At 47.5% G+C, this 21815-nt stretch overlaps 1 protein-coding gene across 1 annotated transcript in view; it reads right to left on the bottom strand.

Annotated features, from left to right (window-relative positions):
* Nucleotides 1-3821: 3821 nt before the first annotated feature.
* smad6b (SMAD family member 6b) overlaps nt 3822-21815 on the bottom strand; it is a 63238-nt gene continuing 45244 nt past the window's right edge. The window contains 1 exon segment of the mRNA XM_078241234.1: nt 3822-4733. Within this exon segment, the coding sequence (XP_078097360.1) occupies nt 4192-4733 (542 nt within the window). The 3' untranslated portion in view covers nt 3822-4191.

Genomic DNA, 21815 nt, shown 5'->3' with positions numbered 1-21815 from the left:
CAGACACTCACCACCCTCTCAGTGAACCAATTGCCCTTCTGGACCCTTTTGTATCTCTCCCCTCTCACCTTAAACCTATGCCCTCCAGTTTTAGACTCCGCTAACTTTGGAAAAAGGTATTGACTATCTAGCTGATCTATGCCCCTTATTATTTTATAGACTTCTATCAGATCCCCCCTCAGCCTTCTACGTGCCAGAGAAGAAAGTCCCAGTCTATCCAGTCTCTCCTTATAACTCAAACCATCAAGTCCCGGTAGCATCCTAGTAAATCTTTTCTGTGCTCTTTCTAGTTTAGTAATATCCTTTCTGTAATAGGGTGACCAGAACTGTAAACAATATTCCAAGTGCGGCCTTACCAATGTCTTGGGTGCTCCGATTTCCTCCCACAATCCAAAGATGTGAGGGTTAGGTGGATTGGCCATGTTAAATTGCCCCTTAGTGTCCCAAGATGTGTTGGTTAGGGGGGGATAGCCACAGTAAATTTGCAGGGTTACGGGGATAGGGTGTGGGGTGGGCCTGGGTAAGATGCTCTTTCGGAGAGTCGTGCAGACCCAATGGGCCGAATAGCCTCTTTCTGCACTATAGGGATCGTATGGTTCTATTTAATTAGTCCTACTCCCCCACACACATACTCTTTCTCCATAACTCAGCAAGTGCTCCTATTTCAAATATCTGGGTAAAAAAGCGTTTCGATCTGTCTCATTGAGTTATTGACTGTCTGTCCCTGGAGTTTCTCATTACTCTCACCAAAGCATCAATGCTAAGCATTTCTGCAGATGATCAGCAAACGTAGCAACAAATGATTAGACGGCAGAGAGAAGAATAAAATTTGATGGAACAGCTGAAGGTGATTGGTAAATGTGACTCTTTCTCGTACATCAAACTCCATCATTTACCAACCTTTCACCAATGTGGAACGTTTCAATACTATGCTGACATTTGAGGATTTCCTCCCAAAAACTGTACATTTTCTTTAACAATTCCTCAGAACTTAAATTCTTGATACTTAGAATCATTTTTGCTCTTCCTTTTTTACTTTCAAGCACCGTGTGGTGAAAAGGCGGGATCCTGTGAGACCTACCCTTGAGTTACAGCGAAACCAGGACGAGCTGTAGACCGAGAAGGAATAAGTTTGCCACACATCAAAAGATAAAAATCCTGGCCATTTCAGAGCCTTCAATTATTGGCTAATTAATAAATGTGTAATCATGTATATGAGGCTTGAAGTGTTTAAATGTTATAATGCGGAGGGAGTCCAGATGGGGAGGCCATAAATATACCGCAATATGCTCAGCTGACATCCAAGCACGTGCACTTTCCAGCAGTGATCAATCAGGATGACTTTCCCACCCACTCTCAGGAGCCCACACGCCAGTGCTCCCAACAAGCACTCTGCCTTAATCAATAAACCCAAACTACACCAAGGAATGGAACGAGGAATCTCTCAGTTTCTCTTGCTCAGGTCTGCAATTGACCAAATGTTTAGCAACTGCTTACTGAGGCTGACAACGTACCAAATACAAGGTCCATAAGAATGTGGTTAAAATTTAGGTGACCCGACTCCCCCCCCCATCCCCCAACCACCTGTTGATTGTTGGGCCTCTTGGTGTACATTTTTAGCCTACCTCATTGCACAATGTTAACTGGGTGGGTTTATGATGTCTTAACACAACAAGACGATTCCAACAAGAACTAAAATTCCATATACGGTGGCATGGTGGCACAGTGGTTAGCACTGCTGCCTCACAGCGCCAGGGACCCGGGTTCGATTCCTGGCTTGGGTCACTGTCTGTGTGGAGTCTGCATGGGTTTCCTCCGGGTGCTCTGGTTCCTCCCACAGTCCAAAGATGTGCGGGTTAGGTGCACTGGCCATGCTAAATTGCCCCTTAGTATCCTGCGATGTGTAGGTTAGAGGGATTAGCGGGGTAAACATGTGGGATTACGGGAATAGGGCCTGGGTGGGATTGTTGTTGGTGCAGACTCGATGGGCCGAATGGCCTCCTTTTGCACTGTTGGGTTTCTATGATTCTTTGAATAAGTGAGAGGCCCTGTTAAAATACAACTATTTAATTCAACCATTGGCAGTGCATGGAATTGAAAGCACAGAAATAAACCTTTCAGCCTAACTACTCTATACCAGTATTTATGCTCCACACCAGTCTTCTCCCCCTTTACTTCCTCTAAACCTATCCCTCTATTCCTTTCTTCTGCGTATATTTATCCAGATCCCCTTTAAATACAGCTATACTGTTCACCTCAACTCTCCCCCAGATTGCACAGTCTAAGCACAGAAAGATGTTTCTCCTGAATTCCCTCTTGGATTTATCGGTGACTTCCTTGTGGAAAAGTCCTTGGTCTTCACTTGAAAACTCCGGAAATTATACAATTATATTCTAGAGTTGACCAGTTGAGGAATTGAAGTGCAGATCTACCTGGAGTATTGCACACAGTTTTGGTCTCTATACCCAAGATATACTTGTAGAGGGAAAGCAGCGGAGGTTCACTAGGGTGATAACAGGGTTGGCAGGACTGTCCTATGAGGTGAGATTGGTTCCCAAATAAACCTGTTGGACTTTAACCTGGTGTTGTTAAACTTCTTACTGGGGAATCTAGAACCAGGGGAGTCTCAGGATACGGGGTAGGCCATTTAGGACTGAGGAAATGCTTCTTCACTAAAGGGTAGTTAACTGGTTAAATTCTCTACCACAGAAGAATGTGGAGGCCAAGTCACTGAATGCATTTGAAAGAGGTTGATCTTTAAAATTTTTTCACGGCATCAAGGGGAGAAAGCGGGAATAAAACATTGGGATCGAGGATCAGCCATGGTCATATGAAAAAGTGGAGCAGGCTCGAAGGGCCAAATGGCCTACTCCTGCTCCTACTGGGTGGCACAGTGGTCAACACTACTGCCTCACAGTGCCAGGGACCCAGGTTCAATTCTGGCCTCGGGTCACTGTCTGTGTGGAGTTTGCATGTTCTCCCCATGTCTGTCTGCGTGGGTTTCCTCCGGGTGCTCCGGTTTCCTCCCACAGTCCAAAGATGTGCAGGTTGGGTTGATTGGTCATGCTAAATTGTCCCTTAGTGTCAGGGGGATTATTAGGGTAAATGTGTGCGGTTGCGGGAATAGGGCCTGGGTGGGATTGTGGTCGGGGCGGACTCGATGGGCCAAACGGCCTCCTTCTGCACTGTGGGGATTCTATGGTATCTATGTTCTATTCCATGCTGCAGCACGCCCTGGAGGGAATTCCTAAGTGCCCCTCCATCTCCAGAGGAGGTAGAGAAGAAGACAACAACATGTTTGCTTAAGAAGTATCTTTAAATAAAAACATCCCAGGTGGTTTCAGAGGAAGTTTAGCAAAATTTGGCATCAAGTCAATTATGTGGATATGAGGTCAGAGGCCCAGAAGCCTGGTCAAGGAGGTTTTAAGAAATGTCCTCAAGAGAGAGGTGGAGAAGGGAGGGAATTCCAGACAGGCCTCGGAAGCCAATGGCAGAGCGATTAAAATAAGGAATGCTCCAGTGGGCTAGCATAGCAGGAATGTGGAGAACTCAGGGGCTTGTGAAGTCAGAGGAAGGTACGGAGATGGGGAGGGGTTAAGGATGGGAATTCTAAAATGGGAGGCATTTCTTAATGTAGTTAAAATAGGTTAGTGAGGACAGGGGTGGTGGGCGAATGGGACTCGGTGCCAGTTAGAACGTGGGCAGCAGAACATCTGAATAGTCCAGTCTAGAGGCAGGGAGAACAGCGTTGGGGACTGAGGTATGTAACTGGGCTAGTCACTGAGGGGGTGTAATGAAACAAAGAGCAAGAACAAATGATCTATAATGCAAATACTTTATTATCAATGAGTGACTCATTTTGTTGTCTTAATGGTAAGTTAGCTTTTCGTCTGTGTACTAGTAGTACGGCAGAACTATACACCAAAACTAGGCTTTTCCCTATTTTTGCTGTGTAATTTAGTCTGATGTTGAATGAGTATATATAAAGCAAAGTGCATTTTCCTGTTGTGTTCTGTATTCATACACATTGCACCATACATAAATAATTACAATGTAAAAATGACTCCATATTTACAAGTACAATATATATTTCATATAATATATAAAACTTTATATTAAATCTAGGTAGATGATATTTGGAATAGTCTTGTTTTTTTTCTAATATAGGATTTCATTCCTGGAGGCTGACTGTTATCTGCTACTGTTCAGCATTATCTCCAGCCAACAGGGGCAGGAGGTTATGAACTGTCTTGAATAGCAAGGTCCCCAACCTTTAGCAAAGCTGATTCGAACACTGTTAGGATCATACGGCCCGTCTGCATAGTCCGTATCTGTGGCTTGCTGCAGAAGGCAAGATTTTTCATAATCAAAGACCTTTATCGAGTATCCCGGCATCACCTTCCGAACAATCAAAGTCCGAGAATTGGGAATGTCCAGCGTTGGGGAATTGACAAAGATCGGGTGCTCACTCCGGTTGTACGCCCAGACCCCATCCGGCTCTCTGCTCAGCAAGATCCCATAGCCGATTTTGCTTCGAGTCCTTTTGACGGTCTCGCTCCTGTTGTCCAGGGCTAACTGTCCCAGGCAGAAGCCGTTCCCGTGAGGTAGGTCATAGAAGATACTGACAGACTGTTCATACACAGTGTACAGGCGGCCAACTCTGGTCCGGTGTTCCCAGTACGCCACGATACACCAGTGACTTTGCTTCATCGTGTCGGGAGAGAGACTGGCATCTGGAAAGAGGAAGAGAAACAAACATTAGGACAAATGAAGCTCAAGTCACCGGCGCCCACAAGAGGCTCAAGATCAACTTGGGAACCAAAACATTCCTTCTTTCAAATACCAGTGCTCCCTCCCTTCTACATTATCCACGTCAGTCCTTCTATAAATGGACATAACACCAGTGATGCTGGACTTCCAGATTGGTGGCTGGATATGCACCCTTTCACCTGAACCCAATGAAAAGTTTATTTATTAGTCACAAGTAGGCTTACGTTAACACTGCAATGAAGTTACTGTGAAAATCCCCTAGTCGCCACACTCCGGCGTCTGTTCGGGTACACTGAGGAAGAATTTAGCATGGCCAATGCACCTAACCAGCACGTCTTTCAGACTGTGGGAGGAAACCGGAACACCCGGAGGAAACTCACGCAGACACGGGGAGAACATGCGGACTCTGCACAGACAGTGACCCAAGCTGGGAATAGAACCCAGGTCCCTGGCACCGTGAGGCAGTAAGAAGTTGCACAACACCAGGTTAAAGTCCAACAGGTTTATTTGGTAGCACAAGCTTTCGGAGTGCCGCTCCTTCTCAGGTGAGTGAGGAGTTATGTTCACAAACAGGGCATACATAGGCACAAACTCAATTTACGAAATAATGGTTGGAATGCGAGTCTTTACAGGTAACCAAGGTAATCAAACAAAGGTGGGGGCAGGAGAGCCTATTCCCGCCCGAGAGGCAGGCAGCACAATGAGGCATCAGTGCTAACCACTGTGCCACCCAATGAAAGATTCCGGGCAGGATTCTCCAGCTGTTGGTGTCAGTGGGATTCTCCAGTCCTGTTGCAGTGAATGGAGATTTGGCCGAGTGCCAAATTCTCTGTCCTTGCTGACAGTGATGGTGGGGCATAAATGGCCAGAGAATTCTGGCCTCTGTCCTTTCAAACATGGCTTGTGTATGGGGAGGGTTCATTGAGTTACGCAAGACCAGGGTACGGTATTGATGGATATGGGACAGCTGAAGGCAAGTTGAAGCAAATCCTTTAAGATAGTCACAGAAAATGTAGTGAATCATACAACATTGAAGTGTATTTAAGATCAATTTTCCCAAAATGTCCTTTATATTAACAACATAATGTATAGCACATAAGGAGGCCATTATGTCAACCAATGGCTCCAATGGATTTTTAAAAATTAATTGATAGGACATGGGTGTCGCTGGCTGGCCAGCATTTATTGCCCATCCCTAGTTGCCCTTGGAGGACAATTGAGAGTCAACCATATCGCTGTGGCTCTGGAGTCACATGTAGGCCAGACCAGGTAAGGACTGCAGATTTCCTTCCCTAAAGGACATTAGTGAACCAGATGGATTTTTCTGACAATCGACAATAGTTTCATGGTCATTGATTCTTAATTCCAGATTTTTAAAATTGAATTCAAATTCCACTATCTGCCCTGGTGGGATTCGAACTCCGGTCCCCAGAACATTAGCTGAGCTTCTGGATTAATAGTCTAGCGATAAGACTAGGTCATCCCCTTCCCCAAAGATACCCATCTCGTCTCCTGGATTGTGGGTTCGAGTCTCACACCGCTTGAATAAAATAATTGGGTGCGCAGCACTGCAGTGCACTACGGAAGGTCTGCTACCCTGTCAGAGATACTGTTTTTCTGAATGACAGTTAAACAGAGTTCTCTCTTAAAGGTAGATTGCGAAGAAAAGCTGGGGTTCCTGTCTGGTGTCCTGGCCTTTATTACTTAGATCAACACCACTAAAAAGATTATTTGGTCATTACCACATTCCTGTTGGTTAACAACAGCAACTACAGTCGAAAACTACTTAATAGATGGGCAAGTGGGACGTCACAAAGTCCTGAAAGGTTTGTTATATAAATACAAGTCTTTCTTCATATTTGATATTCAACTGGTGCTGCGCAATTAATAAGATAAAAGGATACCGGGAAATGTGTTGTTTTTCTAATGTCTATCAATTTAGTCTTAAATAATATTACCATCTCTGCAGGAGAAACTTTCATCATTCGCCACTGTTACCGATTATTATTTCAAAAACCTGATTCCACATGGGCTTCCTGAGATACCACTTTATATTAACATTGGAACTGCCCATGTAAACATTTGGAATGAAAATCCTGTATGTAAACAGTGGCCGGAGCAGTCGCAGGTTACGGCCAGGAGGTGGTGCTGTGGAGTGAGATTCTCCCACTTCCAGCACCATCTTGTCTTGGTCATCACCTGACCTGGTCAATTTACTAATATCTTCCAAAACAAGTCATCAGACATCCTTCCTTATTCTCACTTCATAACTAAGTCGACTCATTTGTCATCACTATGCGGGTGGAATAGCTCATTGCAGAACCATCCCTTCAGCAGTGCGACGGTAGGTCTTTATAGACTTGGGCCATCAAACAGATTCATCATTATGTAAAATATTTTGTGCTAACTCAATGAATTTCTGCTGATGGGGCTGAATTTTACAGGCCACCACTCTTTTTATATTCATTCATGGGATGTAGGCATCGCTGGCAAGGCCAGCATTTGTTGCCCATCCCCAGCTGCCCTCAAGAAAGTGGTAGTGAGCTATCTTCTTGAATTGCTGCCATCCATCACAGCGGTTCAGACACACTGGGCCACTTCAGGAAGCAATTAAGTTTCAACCATATTGTGTGGGTCTGGAGTCACATATAGGCCAGACCAAGTAAGGACATTTGTGAAACTGTTCACCTTTCATGACAGTCCAGTACAATTATGGTCACCATTTTCATTATGTGGCACGGTGGCACAGTGGTTAGCACTGCTGCCTCACAGCTCCAGGGACCCGGGTTCGATTCCCGGCTTGGGTCACTGTCTGTGTGGAGTTTGCACATTCTCCCCGTGTCTGCGTGGGTTTCCTTCGGGTGCTCTGGTTTACTCCTGCACTCCAAAGATGTGCAGGTTAGGTGGATTGGCCGTGCTAAATTGCCCTTTAGGGCAGGATTTTCCGGATCGCTCGTCCCAAGGCCAGAAATTCCAGTCCGAGGTCAACGAACCTCTGCATAGTCCGCCGGATTTTCTGTCCTGCCCGCTGTGATTCCCGTGGCAGGCGGGACGGGAAAATACTGTTCTTGGTGTCCAAAAATGTGTAAATTCAAGGGATTCGTGAGATAAATGCATGGGATTATGCGGATAGGGCCTGGGTAGGATTATTGTCATGCAGGCTTGATGGACCGAATGGCCCCCATCTGCACTGTAGGGATTCTATAATTACGGATAACTGAAGAAATGTATGAAGTGAATTTAAATTCCCTGGCTGGAATTTGAACTCATGTCTCCAGATCACTAACCTGAGTTATTACTCCAGTAACATTGCCATCATGCTCACACTCCTGACCTCAATCTCAACACTGGTTGGGCCTTCTCCCTTGGCACTGTGTGGGATGGAACATGGCAGTAATTGTGCATGTGAGACCCCAGCACAGGATGCGGAATTCATCCCACCGTGTCCACGCAGGCCCACCTCACAGCCCAGCCAGGGTGGCGGGGGGAGGGGGAGGGTGGGCGAGGCCCCGTATACAGCTCAGCTGGGAGGGTGGGGCCACTCAGGGACTAGCGGGGGAGGATGGGGCCACTCAGGGACCAGTGGCGGTGGGGGGGGGGGGGGGGGTGCACACAAGGACCAGCGGGCGGCGGGGGGGGGGGGGGGGGGTTGGGTGGGGCCACTCAGGGCCCAGCTGAGCCGGGGAGGGGGGTGGGGGGGGAAGCACACAATCCGAAAGGTTCGATCCACCACTGCAAGTGAATGAAAATGGAAGTTTGCACAATTTGTGGTCGGTCCAGTTCACTGCACCAAGCTCTGAAATCGAAACCCAAACCTGCAGAATTACACGCAATATTCCCCATGTGGCCGAAGAAAAATTCACACAATTTTCCTGTAGATATATTCGCAATTCTGTCATTGCTCATATTGCTTAAGCAGTCATAGTGTCACGGGGGGGGGGGGGGGGGGGGGGGGGCGGCAGCGGCTCAGTGGGGGCAATTGACTGAATATCTTATAAGAAGTGGATCCCATACTAAATCGTATTAAGTGTGGCTTTTCCTTTCTGGTATTTAAGCTCTACAGGCATCGTGACAAGACTGCAGTGACTGCGTCTTATTAATATTCTCTGTGATTAAAGTTCAATCACCAGTTAGTCTAGAATCTTCCACCTCTGACCATGTGCTATGTACCGTGGTATTACTGGACCGCAGAGACAATGAGGAGTTGGCCATTCGGCCCCTCGAGCCCATTCCGTTATTTAACAAGGTCATGGCTGATCTGATTGCAGTCTTAACCCCACTGTGCATCCTCCCATTAACCCTCGATGCCCTTGTAGATTAATTTCGATATGATGACCTCCCATTTATTTGCTACGAGTACAAGCTTTCAAAATCCAATTTCGCTGAACCTTTAGATCCTTTGCTCATTAAGGAGAGGGAACTTTGAATCATGGAATACTGCAGCACAGGAGGAGGCCATTGTGCATGGCGGGGGGGGGGGGCGGGGGCAGGGGTCATGCTGGAAAGACAGGATTTTCCCATTTCAGCCACCCAGTGTCACAACCAAGTATTCATGGGCCATTTACAACATGGGCCACGTGCAGTGTATGGTTCTCTGTACATTATCCCAAAGACTACCAGGACTCACACTGGATGGGTTAGAAATAGGGCAATGCTCCCTCTACAACAACATGCACTCTTGAGATGGTACACCGGTATACGACACCAGTACGTTTCGGCAGGTTGTTAACCCCTCTCTCAGGAACATCACCACAAATTACTTTGGATGCAGTAGGCAAATACAGCAAAGTCCCGGAAATCAATCAGTACGCAGCAAAGTGTCAGGTATCGCCAGGTTGGGTGGAGAATGTTGTCCAGACTGCTCTAATCTCTCTGCTTTTCGAATAACGCTACGGCACACCTTACCATCCATTGGAAGAGGTAGACGGGGCTGTGGCTTTCATCATCTCTCCCTGAGGGTGTCACCTCCGCCAATCCAGCCCTCCCTCTATACTACACTGGAATATCAGCCTGGTTAACGTGCTCACATCCTGCAGGAATCCTGGGTCAACCAGTGGGAGTATCAAGCCAACACTTTGACTGTTGCAAGTGCCCAATAACTCCCCCGTCCAGAATCTAGCTAAGGACCAAGAATCACAGGCAAAGAAATGTGTAGAAACGAGTATGATATTAAGGACAAGAACATAATGCTTCAACGAAAGCTAGATTCTGGTGAAGCTGTATCTGTGCCAGGTCCATTAAGCACAATACAAACATGTAATTAATAAGAGTCAAACAGTTCCATGCATATTTTCTCTGTGCAACACATCCACAAGTCATTAAAAAGCAGACTAAGTACACTAAGGAAGGCCATATCCGCTCGTTTCAACATTTTTTTTAAGGTTCCTATTGGTCACACTATGCACTTCTTACACACACACACACACACACACACAATTAAAAAACAGAAATGTGTCCAACAGTCTCTATCTGGGCACTGGTCCCAGATTTCCAAGCTGAGCAGGGGGGCCTGCTGTTCTGAGCCAGCTTGTCTCCGAGGCTGCGTTCAGCTCTCTGACAACTTATCAGCAGACAGAGCCCTCTCGACCTCCTTCTCCTCATGCCATCAGCTCCAATTAACTCACTCACAGAATGATGCCATTCTCTCCCTTCGATAAGCCCGCTGCCGTAACAGCTTTCAAAGCTGCCTCATGTTCTCAGATAGAGCCTGCCTCCCCCAGACCCCTTCCAATCCTCTCTCTCTCCGCAGCTTCCCCGCACCTCGTTAAAACCTCTGTGCAAACCCCAGCGCCACTGCTAACGACTCCCTCTCATCAAACCTTCCCTCTCCCAACAGACCCTCACCCCACCCCCTCTCTCTTTCCACCTCCCCCTGCACATCCAACTCCCCCCCCCCCCAACCCACCGCCCCTTCCCCACCATCAATCTTACTCTTCGCCCTTCCCATTGTCTGGCAAACAGCACTTGACTCTGGTTGTACGGAATGCAAACTTTAATGCCCCCCCGCCCCCCCCAGCCCTGGGTCCTCCCCACCACCACCCTTCTCTGAAAAGCACACACTGTTAGCAGATACACACTGCCCCTCCTGTCGGGGTAACTGGCCTCTCTCTGCAGTGTTGGGACAATGGGGTATTTTGTGGGTGGGTTGATAGGAAGGAGTGGTGAACTCGTGATATTTTTATCATCATCTCAAAAAGGCAAACCTTTCTTCTGTTCACTGCTTTGAAGCTTAACTGAGGAATATAGAATCCTTACAGTGCAGAAGGAGGCCATTTGGCCCATCGAGTCTGCACCGACCACAATCCCACCCAGGCCCTATCCCCATAGACCCATGTATTTACCCCTGACACTAGGGTCAATTTAATGTGGCCAATCCACCCAACCCCTACATCTCTGGACTGTGGGAGGAAACCGGAGCATCGAGGAAACCCACGCAGACATGGGGAGAATGTGCAAACTCCACACAGACTTTTTTAAAAAAGTACATGTTTAGTTGTCCCATGCTAGAGTCAGCCATTTCTTCTCCAGGTCTGGACACCGGCTACGGGTGCTACTGATGTGCTTTATCGTGGGAAGGGACTGCTCCAACTGAGCTTAAACCTGTCCTCACACAACACTGATTTACTACAGGAGAGTCAGAAACCAGGAGATACAGATTGTGTGTGCCTGGCAAAAGAACCAGCAGAACGATGAGGAGGTATTTTCTTTACCCAGCAAGTTGCTGTGATCTGGAGGGGCCGGTGGAAACAGATTCAATGGTAACTCTCGGAATTGGGTAAATGTGCGAAGGGGCAAGTTTTGCAGGGCTGGGGGAGAAAAAGCATGGAAAATGGGATTAATTGGATAGATTTTTCAAGGAGCCAGCACAGTCTCAATGGGCCGAATGTCCCCCCCTTCTGTGTTGTATTTTTTTGACAGCTCTACATACCCTCCTTTGCAGGGTTCTCTGGACAGCTGTCACGAGTGAGCAGGGAAGCCTGGGTTAGGTTGATTGGCCATGTTAAATTGACCCAAGTGTCAGGGGATTAGTGTGGTTATAGGAGAAGGGCCTGGTTGGGATTGTGGTCGGTGCAGACACGATGGGCTGAATGGCCTCCTTCTGCACTGTACGGATTCTATGATGACTCCGACTGACTCGCCACCCCCATTGCCCCAGAAGTCAACTGTGGCCACCTCACCGACTGGGAATTAAAGCTGGGGCCCTCTGGTCTGTTTGCTGCCATTCCTCACTCCCCTTCTTATCTGAGACTGGATTCCCCAACAGCTATGCTGCGGCTGATTGATGGCGACTCAATGGCTCCTCGCTCAAGTACTTTTATCAACAGATGCCAGTGTGCAAGAATTTCCCACCATCACTCAAGAGCCTGATCTCAATCTGGTTAAGCCACGACAGCCTGATAACAATGTGACAGCGGAGTTGACTGCTGGTATTTTAAGCCACGCTTCCTCTGCTTAGTGTTTCAAAAGGAACATCCAATTCCTTTCCCACCAGGATTGGAGACAGTTAGTAACGATCAATTGGATTGGTTAAAAAAGGCTAAGGGGGCGGGACTGAAGGCTTTGGGCACCACCTGACTGGTTGGAAGGTGGGACTGAAGGCTGTCAGAACCAATTAAATTGGAGGGCGAGCAAGGCCAAAGGCTGCCTGAGCCAATGAGATTGTACTTGGTGCAGACCTGAAGGTTGTTTGGAGCCAAGTGATTGGATTGTGCGCATGCAGGGCTGAAGACTGTCAAAGCCAATCGAAAATCAGATGGAGGGCAGGGCTAAATGCCGTGAAGGGAACAAAGTACAGCACAGGAACAGGCCCTTCGGCCCTCCAAGCCTGTGCTGATCATGATGCCCTAACTAAAAAAAAAACCTTCTGTCCTCACTCGGTCCGTATCCCACTATTGCCTCCCTTTTCATGTACTCATCCAGATGCCTCTTAAATGTTGCGAATGTGCCTACTTCCACCACCTCCTCTGGCAGTGCTTTCCCGGCACCCACCACTATTCTGCGTGAAAAACTTCCCCCACCCCTCTCACCTTGAACCTGTGCCCCCTTGTAATTATCACTTCCAGCCTGGGAAAAAGCCTCTGACTATCCACCCTGTCTAAGCCTCTCATACTTTTGTAGACCTCGATCAGGTCTCCCCTCAGCCTCCATCTTTCCAGTGAAAACAATCTTAGTTTATTCAACCTCTCCTCATAGCCAACACCCTCAAGACCGAGCAACATCCTGGTGAACCTACTTTGCACTCTCTCCAAAGCTTCCACATCCTTCTGGTAGTGTGGCGACCAGAACTGCACGCAATACTCCAAATGTGGCCTAAACAAGGTTTAATATAGCTGCAACATGATTTCCCAACTTTTGTACTCAATGCCTCAGCTAATGAAGGCAAGCATGCCTTATGCCTTCTTAATCACCTTGGCCACATGTGTTGCCACTTTTAGGGAACTGTGGACCTGCATGCCCAGATCCCTCTGCATGTTAACGTTCCTAAGGGTTCTGCCATTTACAGTGTAATTCACACCTAAATTTGATCCTCCAAAATGCGTCACCACAAGAGAAAAGACTTGCATTCATCTAGCACTTTTCACAACCTCTGGATACGTCACGGTGCTTTCTAGCCCATGAAGTGTATTTTATTTTGGAAGTGTATTCATTGTTGTAGTATAGGAAACGTGGCAGCCAATTTCTGCACAGCAAGATCCCACAAACAGCAGTGTGATAATGACAGTGACTGAGTGGGGTTATATTTCCAAATCAGGATGGTGAGCGACTTGGAGGGGAACTTCCAGGTGGGATTGTTCCCAGTTAAGATGCAAGATCAGCCATGGTCTAACTGAACGATGGAACAGAATCGAGGGGATGATTGGCCTCCTCCTGTTCCTCGGGCTGCTGAGCACTGAAAGGGTTAAAATGTGCGTGCAAGCAGACTCGACAGTTTGAGATATGGACTGTAACCTGGCAATCTAGCAAGTGAGTCAGTGATTACGTATCAGGAGATAAGGGAATTGAAAGAGTTAAACTATCAAGGGTTCAGAGAGGTAAAATGATTACAGGGTGGAGGAGAACCCAGAGTTAATGTGTGCGTGAGAGAGAGAGAGATAAAGAGATAGAGAGAGATGAAAGAGAGATACAGAGGAACAGAGAGAAAGAGATGGTGAAAGAGAGATGGTAAAAGACAGACGCACAGAAAGAGTAAGAGGGAGACAGAAAGATAGTGAAAGAGAGAAACGGAGAGAGAGACATGGTAAGAGAGATGGTGAAAGACACGCACAGATAAAGGAGAAGACAGTGAAGGAAGACAAAGAAAGAGAGGGACAGACAGTAAGAGAGCCACAGAGAGAAAGAGGATGAAAGAGACAGAGGGTGAAGACAGAAATGGTAAAAGAGATGGTGAAAGACAAGACAGGGAGGGAGAGAGACGGTGAGGGAGAGACACATAGAAAAAGAGAGCGTAAAAGAGAGACGGTGAGAGACACAGAAAAAGAGAGAGCATAAGAGAGAGAGAGAGACAGTGAAGAGAGAGAGACACACAGAAAAAGAGAGACACAAAAAAAGAGACGTTGAGAAAGCAACACAGAAAAAGAGAGAGGAAGCATAAGAGAGAGAGGGTGAGAGAGACACAGAAAAAGAGAGGGGCAATAAAAGGATTGTGCCTGAAGGAAACAGTTACACAGCAGACTGGGGGAATATTGCTGTGTGCGCTGTGTCTCTGTGTGAGCTTTCTGCACAATGCTTTGCTGAAATGGAGTCATTTATTTATTTTTCCTTCCCAATCTCCCAAACAGATACTCAAAACAAAATCTTTAAAAGATGGCTTCAACGAGCAGTGCCCGACGAGATGCAAAGCTTTCTCCGCCGCCCCTAATACAAGGGGCCTGAGCTGTCTGATCTGGAGCCAACTCTTCACTCTGCCGGCAGCTATTAGGTGATGCCATTATGGAGACAGCGGGAGGGCCTGAACGCTTTGAATGTGGAACAACCATTTGCCACATAAAAATGGGAAGAAACTGCAATTTCTGAACTCAAAACCCAACGCTGCTGCGTCGACAGAGTCCAGTCAAAGTTCTGACGGAAAAGGATTGGAAATGGGAGCAAGAAAAAAAGGAATGGTTTTCTTTCTTTCTCTCCCTTTGAATGAAATGGTACCAGCCCAAAGCTTTAAACAACTATTATTACAGGGACAACCAGCAATTATAACAGCAACATTCAGTTTGGCGACATAGTTATCTCTCCCATCAAAAGCCAACTTATCAGCCAGACATATACACTGAAATGCTGCTCTTGTTTGTATGTGGGGCTGTATCAAGCAGTCATCATTTCCCCTCTGCAAGAACTCTGGCCAGCAGCACATCGACACAACTGAGGAAACATAAAACACGTCCTTCAGTAAGAAAATATTAAACCTGTATTCCAAAATAATTTTTTTTGGGGGAAAAAAAAACTATCAAGGAACGAGGGAAGGAGGATTTTAAAAACACACACACACACAAAGTTGGGTGGGTCTGGGAAAAAAATGTGAAAAGGAAAGGATCTTTTTCTTTGTACAAAATCCAAAGTTTTTTTTTGCTCCTGGTCACTTAAAGGAAGAACTTGCATCTATATAGCGCCTTTTACGTCCTCTGGCTGTTTAAAGCAGTCTGGACATCACCTTGAAGTACTTTTTGTTTCGAAAGAAAAGTGTAATGTCAGGGGACTAGCAGGGTAAAATACGAGGGGTTAGAACCATAGAAAATTACAGCTCAGAAACAGGCCTTTTGGCCCTTCTTGTTTGTGCCGAACCATTTTTTGCCTAGTCCCACTGACCTGCACTTGGACCATATCCCTCCACACCCGTCTCATCCATGAACCCGTCCAAGTTTTTCTTAAATGTTAAAAGCATTTACCACTTTATCCGGCAGCTCATTCCACACTCCCACCACTCTCTGCGTGAAGAAGCCCCCCCTAATATTCCCTTTAAACTTTTCTCCTTTCACCCTTAGCCCATGCCCTCTGGTTTTTTTCTCCCCTAGCCTCAGTGGAAAAAGCCTTATTTTAAGGGTTATGGGGATAGGGTCTGGGTGGCATTGTTGTCGGTGCAGGCTTGATGGGCCAAATGGCCTCCTTCTATACTGTAGGGATTCTATGGGTGCCTGGAACGTGTTGCCAGAGGATGATCCCTGGAATGAAGAGCTTGTCGTATGAAGAACGGTTGAGGACTCTGGGTCTGTACTTGTTGGAGTTTAGAAGGATTAGGGGGGATCTTATAGAAACTTACAGAGATACTGCGAGGCCTGGATAGAGTGGATGTGGAGAGAATGTTTCCACTGGTTGGAAAAACTAGAACCAGAGGGCATAACCTCAGGCTAAAGGGACGATCCTTTAAAAGAGAAGAGGAGGAATTTCTTCAACCAGAGAGTGGTGAATCTGTGGAACTCTTTGCCGCAGAAGGCTATGGAGGCCGGGTCATTGAGTGTCTTTAAGACAGAGATATATAGGTTCTTGATTAATAAGGGGATTGGGGTTATGGGGAAAAGGCAGGAGAATGGGGATGAGAAAAATATCAGCCATGATTGGATGGCAGAACAGACTTGATGGGCCGAGTGGCCTAATTCTGCTCCTATGTCTTATGGTGGAAGCAGGCACATTAGCAACATTTAAGAGGCATCTGGATGGGTCCATGAATAGGGGGGGGATAGAGGGATACGGACCAAGGGCAGAAGGTTTTTTTAAAGTTTAATGAGGGCATCATGATTGGCATGGGCTTGATGGGCCGAAAGGCCTCTTTCTGCTCTGTAGGGATTCTATGATTGTTGCAAAGTGGGAAACACAGCAGTCAATTTGCACACAGCAAGCTCCCATAAGCAGCAGTGCAGTGCTGTGATCAGATAGCCTGCCTTTTAGTGATGTGGATTGAAGGATAGATTTAGTCCAAGACACTGGGGAAAGGAAGACGGATATTTCGGGAGAGTGGTGGGGCTAGTTGGGGAATACTGAGATAAGGTGCTGGGAGGCCATAGAGGGATCTGTAACCGAGGATGAGAATTAAAAAAATCGAGGCGTGGCGTAACTGGGCACCCACGTTGGTCAGAGAGCATGCGGGTGATGGATGGATACACAGGGCCTACAAGTTAGAATTCAGGCTGCAGAGTTTTGAATGGGTTGAGTTTTGTGCAGTTTTATTGTACTCACACTCGAATGAAGAGGGTAGTAGAGGGAAGACACTGTAGAGGAAATCGGGGCATTCTGCAGAGGGGCAAATTGTGGGTGGGTGGGGCATGGAGATATGCCCTCGAGATACATGCCTCTGTGGACTAATGCACTGCCAGTGTAGTACAGAGCCACACAGACCAAATGCCAGCTTCCACCCCTGGCCTGATTACAAGTGAGGGCAGCAGTTGACCTCAGCAAGGGGACCCTGCCGTGGACAATCACCCGTTGGTCTTTCTGGGCAGATTGAGGAGAGCTTTGAGCTTCTCTGTGGCCCTACTCCACAACTGAAAAGACCCCTGCACCATTGCACGTTAAGTCTGGCCGTTTGGTAAAGAAAGACTTGCATTATGTAGCGTCTTTCGCAACCAAAGGACATCACGATGCACTCATAGCCAATGAAGCTCTTCTGAAGTGCAGTCATTCCTGTAAGGTTTGGAAACACGGCAGCCAATGAGTGCACAGCAAGCTCCCACAAGTAGCAACATATCGATGATCAGACAATCTGTTTTTGTGATGTTGATTGAGTGATAAATATTGGCCAGGGCCTGGAGGGAGTATTGCCCTGCTCTTCCTCAATATTGGGCAGGATTCTCTGGCCAATCACTCCAATCGGAATCTCCCCTCCTGCTGCCGTAAACGGAGATTTGGCTGAGTGCCAAATTCCCTGTCCTCTCTGGCAATGGCAGTGGGACAGGGCGTGAACGGCTGGAGAATCCCGGTGATTATGTCTGGGAATCTTTCACGTCCACGAGAGTGGGCAGGCGGGGGCCTTGGTTTAATGTCTCATCCAAACGACGGCACCTATGACAGTGCAGCACTCCTCGAGTCCTGCACTGGAGTGTCAGCCTTGATTTTTGTGCTCAGCCCTTTGGACTGGACCTTCAGAAGCCACCACCCTCTGATTATGGAGGGGATTATGCAGAATAGCAGCGGGAATCCTGAAACTTGATGCCATCGCCCGACAGAAACGATGCGAGAGAGTGGAATGGGGGAAGAATGCGGGTTAAAGCAAACTCCCAGGTGATGCTCAGAAGCCAACCACTGCCCCCCCATCCCCCCTGATAAGCAAGGCGTTGACAAGGAGACTTTTTTTTTTGGTCGAAAGTCCTTCTGAGCCACGCTGGTGAGCACGAATCAGATTACCCGGTCTGGAAACTGGAATGTGGGATTTGCCGGAGTGAATTCCTAATGAATAGAGAGGCCCTGCTCTGATCTGTGCGTCTTCGCTGCCTGACCTCCTCCTACTCCTTATCTCAGTGTAGACTTAAGGACGGAGTCAGATTACATTTCTCTGGGGCAGCCAGCAAACAGTGAGCTTGGCGAAGCAAGAAAGCTTGAGGTTTTCTTCAACATTTTCTTTGCTTTTGTCAAAGCTACACTTTATAATTCTTCCAGCTGCCAAAAAAAAACATTGCCTCAGTTTCAAGTTTCCATTCCCAGTGACTTCAACAATTTTTGGGAGGGAGGTCGCTCCGACAAAGGCTCCAGTTTATAAAACCACTGCAAAGTTTTGGGAAAACAGGAAATTTCAGGTTTAATGGCTGATAACTGATGCGGTAACTTCTGAATGCACTGCGGAGCCCCCTGCATCACAGGAAACACGGCGCCCCCCCCCCCACCACGCCTCCAAGCTAAAGGTCTTCATTAAGCAGCGTCCGAGATGTGCTTTGTTGGTAACCTTTACTGACACGCACCAAGCTCTCCGCAGCCCAGCCGCCCGCTCATTCCAAGCCGCTGCTTGTCACCCCCGCTCTCTGCAGCCTGCACGGAACAAACACAAGGCGGCCAGCGGATGGGACGCTCCTGGGGAGCTGGAGAGAAAAGTTCCTAGAAAAACACCCAAACTGACTCCAGAGGGAGGAAAAAAAAAGATACATCCTGGGCACTTGGAAAAGGAGCGAGGGTAATACAGCGGTGATAAGAGCAGAGAAAGATAAATATATTTGCTGTGATGAGAACAGAGTAAGCGCACAGGAATAGGAAAGACATTATTTCTCCTCGTGTCTTTCAGAACCTCAGGATGTTCCAAAGCACTTTACAGACCATACAGAACTCATTGAGGTGGAGTCACAGTTGTGGGAGGTGGGGTAACCAATTTGCACATAGCAAACTCTCACAAAGAGCAGTGTGATCACCAAATCATTTACACTGGTGACATCTGTCAAGGGATAAACATTGGGCAGGGCAGAGAGTGCACATGCAGTGGTTAGCATTGCTGCCTCACAGCGCCAGGGATCTGGGTTCGATTCTGGCCTTGGGTCACCGTCTGTGTGGAGTTTGCACGTTCGCCCCGTGTCTGCATGGGTTTCCTCCGGACGCTCCGGTTTCTTCCCACAGTCCAAAGATGTGCAGGTTAGGGGGTGTTAGCCATGCGTGGTGTTAGGGGGATAAGGCAAGGGGGGAGGTGTCCTAGGTAAAATGCTCTGTTGGAGAATCAGTGGAGACTCGATGGGCTGAATGGCCTCCTTCTGCACAGCAGGATTTCTTTGGTTCTATGCAGTTATATCCCTGAGCACGGGCGCACTGTTATGTTTGCTGATTTTACAACTTCTGAAGGAGGTTTTAAACTCAGGGGCATCAGGGTAAGTCTGATAGAGTTCACCATTATTTCCGTGCAGAGTGTGTCCTGTTGCTAGTCTCCTATCCTGCAGGCTCGGGAGGGAGAGTGCACTTTGTATCTAATGGACCAAACTCCCCTCAGTGCTGCCCAGTGAGTGAATCCCCATCTGTGATGAGTGAGAATAGAATAGTCACTCTCGCTGAGAAAAACACATGTAACTCCCCAATCTAATAATGGGGGAGGGGGTGACCTGCATTTCCATAGCACCTTTCGTCACCTCAGGATATCTCACGACAATGAAGTACTTTTTGAAGTGAATGTTGTAATGTCAGAAACAGAAGTCAATGTGACAAGGACCAAATCATCTGTTTTTTTTAACTGATGTTGACGATGGGATAAATGTTACCTAACACAGGGTGAACGACCCCCTTTCTCCCCTCTGAATAGCGGCAGAGAACCTTTTTGTTCCCAACTTGAAGAGCAGACAAGGTCGCAATTTAATATTTAAACCGAGAGAGACGGAAAGAGGGAGCGAGAGAGACGGAAAGAGGGAGCGAGAAAGACGGAAAGAGAGAGCGAGAGAGATGGAAAGAGGGAGCGAGAGAGACGGAAAGAGAGAGCAAGAGAGATGGAAAGAGGGAGCGAGAGAGACGGAAAGAGAGAGCGAGAGAGATAGAAAGAGGGAGCGAGAGAGATGGAAAGAGGGAGCGGGAGAGACCAAAAGAGGGAACGAGAGAGACGGTAAGAGGGAGCGAGAGAGAAAAGGAGAGAGAGTGAGAGAGAGCGAGAAAGACAGAAAGAGAGAGAGAGAGACAGAGAGCGAGAGAGGCAGAAAGAGAAGCGAGAGAGGTAGTGAGAGAGAGCGAGAGAGGCAGAAAAAGAGTGCGAGAGAGGCAGAAAGAGAAAACGCGAGACAGAGAGAGAGAGCGCAAGAGACAGAGAGAGCGTGAGGGACAGAGAGAGCGAGAGTCAGGGACACAGATAGAAATTTATTGCAACCCAGATTTTTTCAATTATGCCAAGTATTGAATTGAAAGTGTGTATACTTTTTTAAGTGCTGCAATTTTGGCTTGAAGACGCTTTTATTTTCAAGCTTATAAACTTTATGTCCTGTGTACTTTTTCCAGCGCCATTTGCCAGCAAGTTTAGGGCATTTCTCTAGTAAATGAGTCTTAATGGATGCCAAGAACATATGTCTTCTGCAACAGAGTAATTCAGCTCAATACATCATTCTGTAATCCCCACCCCCACCCCAGTATCTGCAGATTCCAACTACCCCATCTCACCCCCCCTGTCCCCCCCCTCCCCCAACATTCACTGTGCCTCCTTCACTTTATCTCTTCGCTGTGTTTGCAAGGGCCTCCATCCAGTGCTCATTAGGAGTTAATCTCCGAGACACAGTGCATTCCAAACCATCAAAACCACTTCCTCTGGCTATCTCTCACCCATCAACTCAGTGTAAGGACAGCCAACTTGTCAAGCGACATGGCCTCACGCTCCTTCTGCCTGCTGCTCGCATCACCAACACCAAAAAATGACTTATCCAATGCACCAGCAACAACTTGCATTTACATAGCACCTTTAACGCAGCAAAAGAAAAACACCCCAGGGCACTTTGCAAGAGCTTTCCATAGAATCATACAATGCAGAAGGAGGCCACTTCATAGAATCATAGAAACCCTACAGTGCAGAAGGAGGCCATTCGGCCCATCGAGTCTGCACCGACCACAATCTCACCCAGGCCCTAACCCCCCATATTTATCTGCTAATCCCTCTAACCTACACCTCTCAGGACCCTAAGGGGCAATTTTTAACCTGGCCAATCAACCTAACCCGCACATCTTTGGACTGTGGGAGGAAACCAGAGCACCCGGAGGAAACCCACGCAGACACGAGGAGAATGTGCAAACTCCACACAGACAGTGACCCGAGCCGGGAATCAAACCCAGGACCCTGGAGCTGTGAAGCAGCAGTGCTAACCACTGTGCTACCGTGCCACCCCACTTGGCCCATCGAGTCTGCACCAACCACAATCCCACCCAGGCCCCATCCCCGTAATCCCATGCATTTACTCTAGCTAGCACCCCCGACATTAAGGGGCAATTTAGCACGGCCAATCCACCTAACCCACACATCTTTGGACTGTGGGAGGAAACTGGAGCACCCGGAGGAAACCCATGCAGACACAGGGAGAATGTGCAGACTCCGCACTGACAGTGACCCAAACTGGGAATTGAACCTGGGTCCCTGGCGCTGTGAGGCAGTAATGCTAACCACTGTGCCATTGTGCTGCCCTAAATCC

Source organism: Mustelus asterias, chromosome 24 (genome assembly GCF_964213995.1).
Source record: "Mustelus asterias chromosome 24, sMusAst1.hap1.1, whole genome shotgun sequence".
Lineage (NCBI taxonomy): Eukaryota > Metazoa > Chordata > Chondrichthyes > Carcharhiniformes > Triakidae > Mustelus > Mustelus asterias.
The sequence above is the reverse complement of the archived record's forward strand: the minus strand, read 5'-3'. Positions and strand labels throughout refer to the sequence as shown.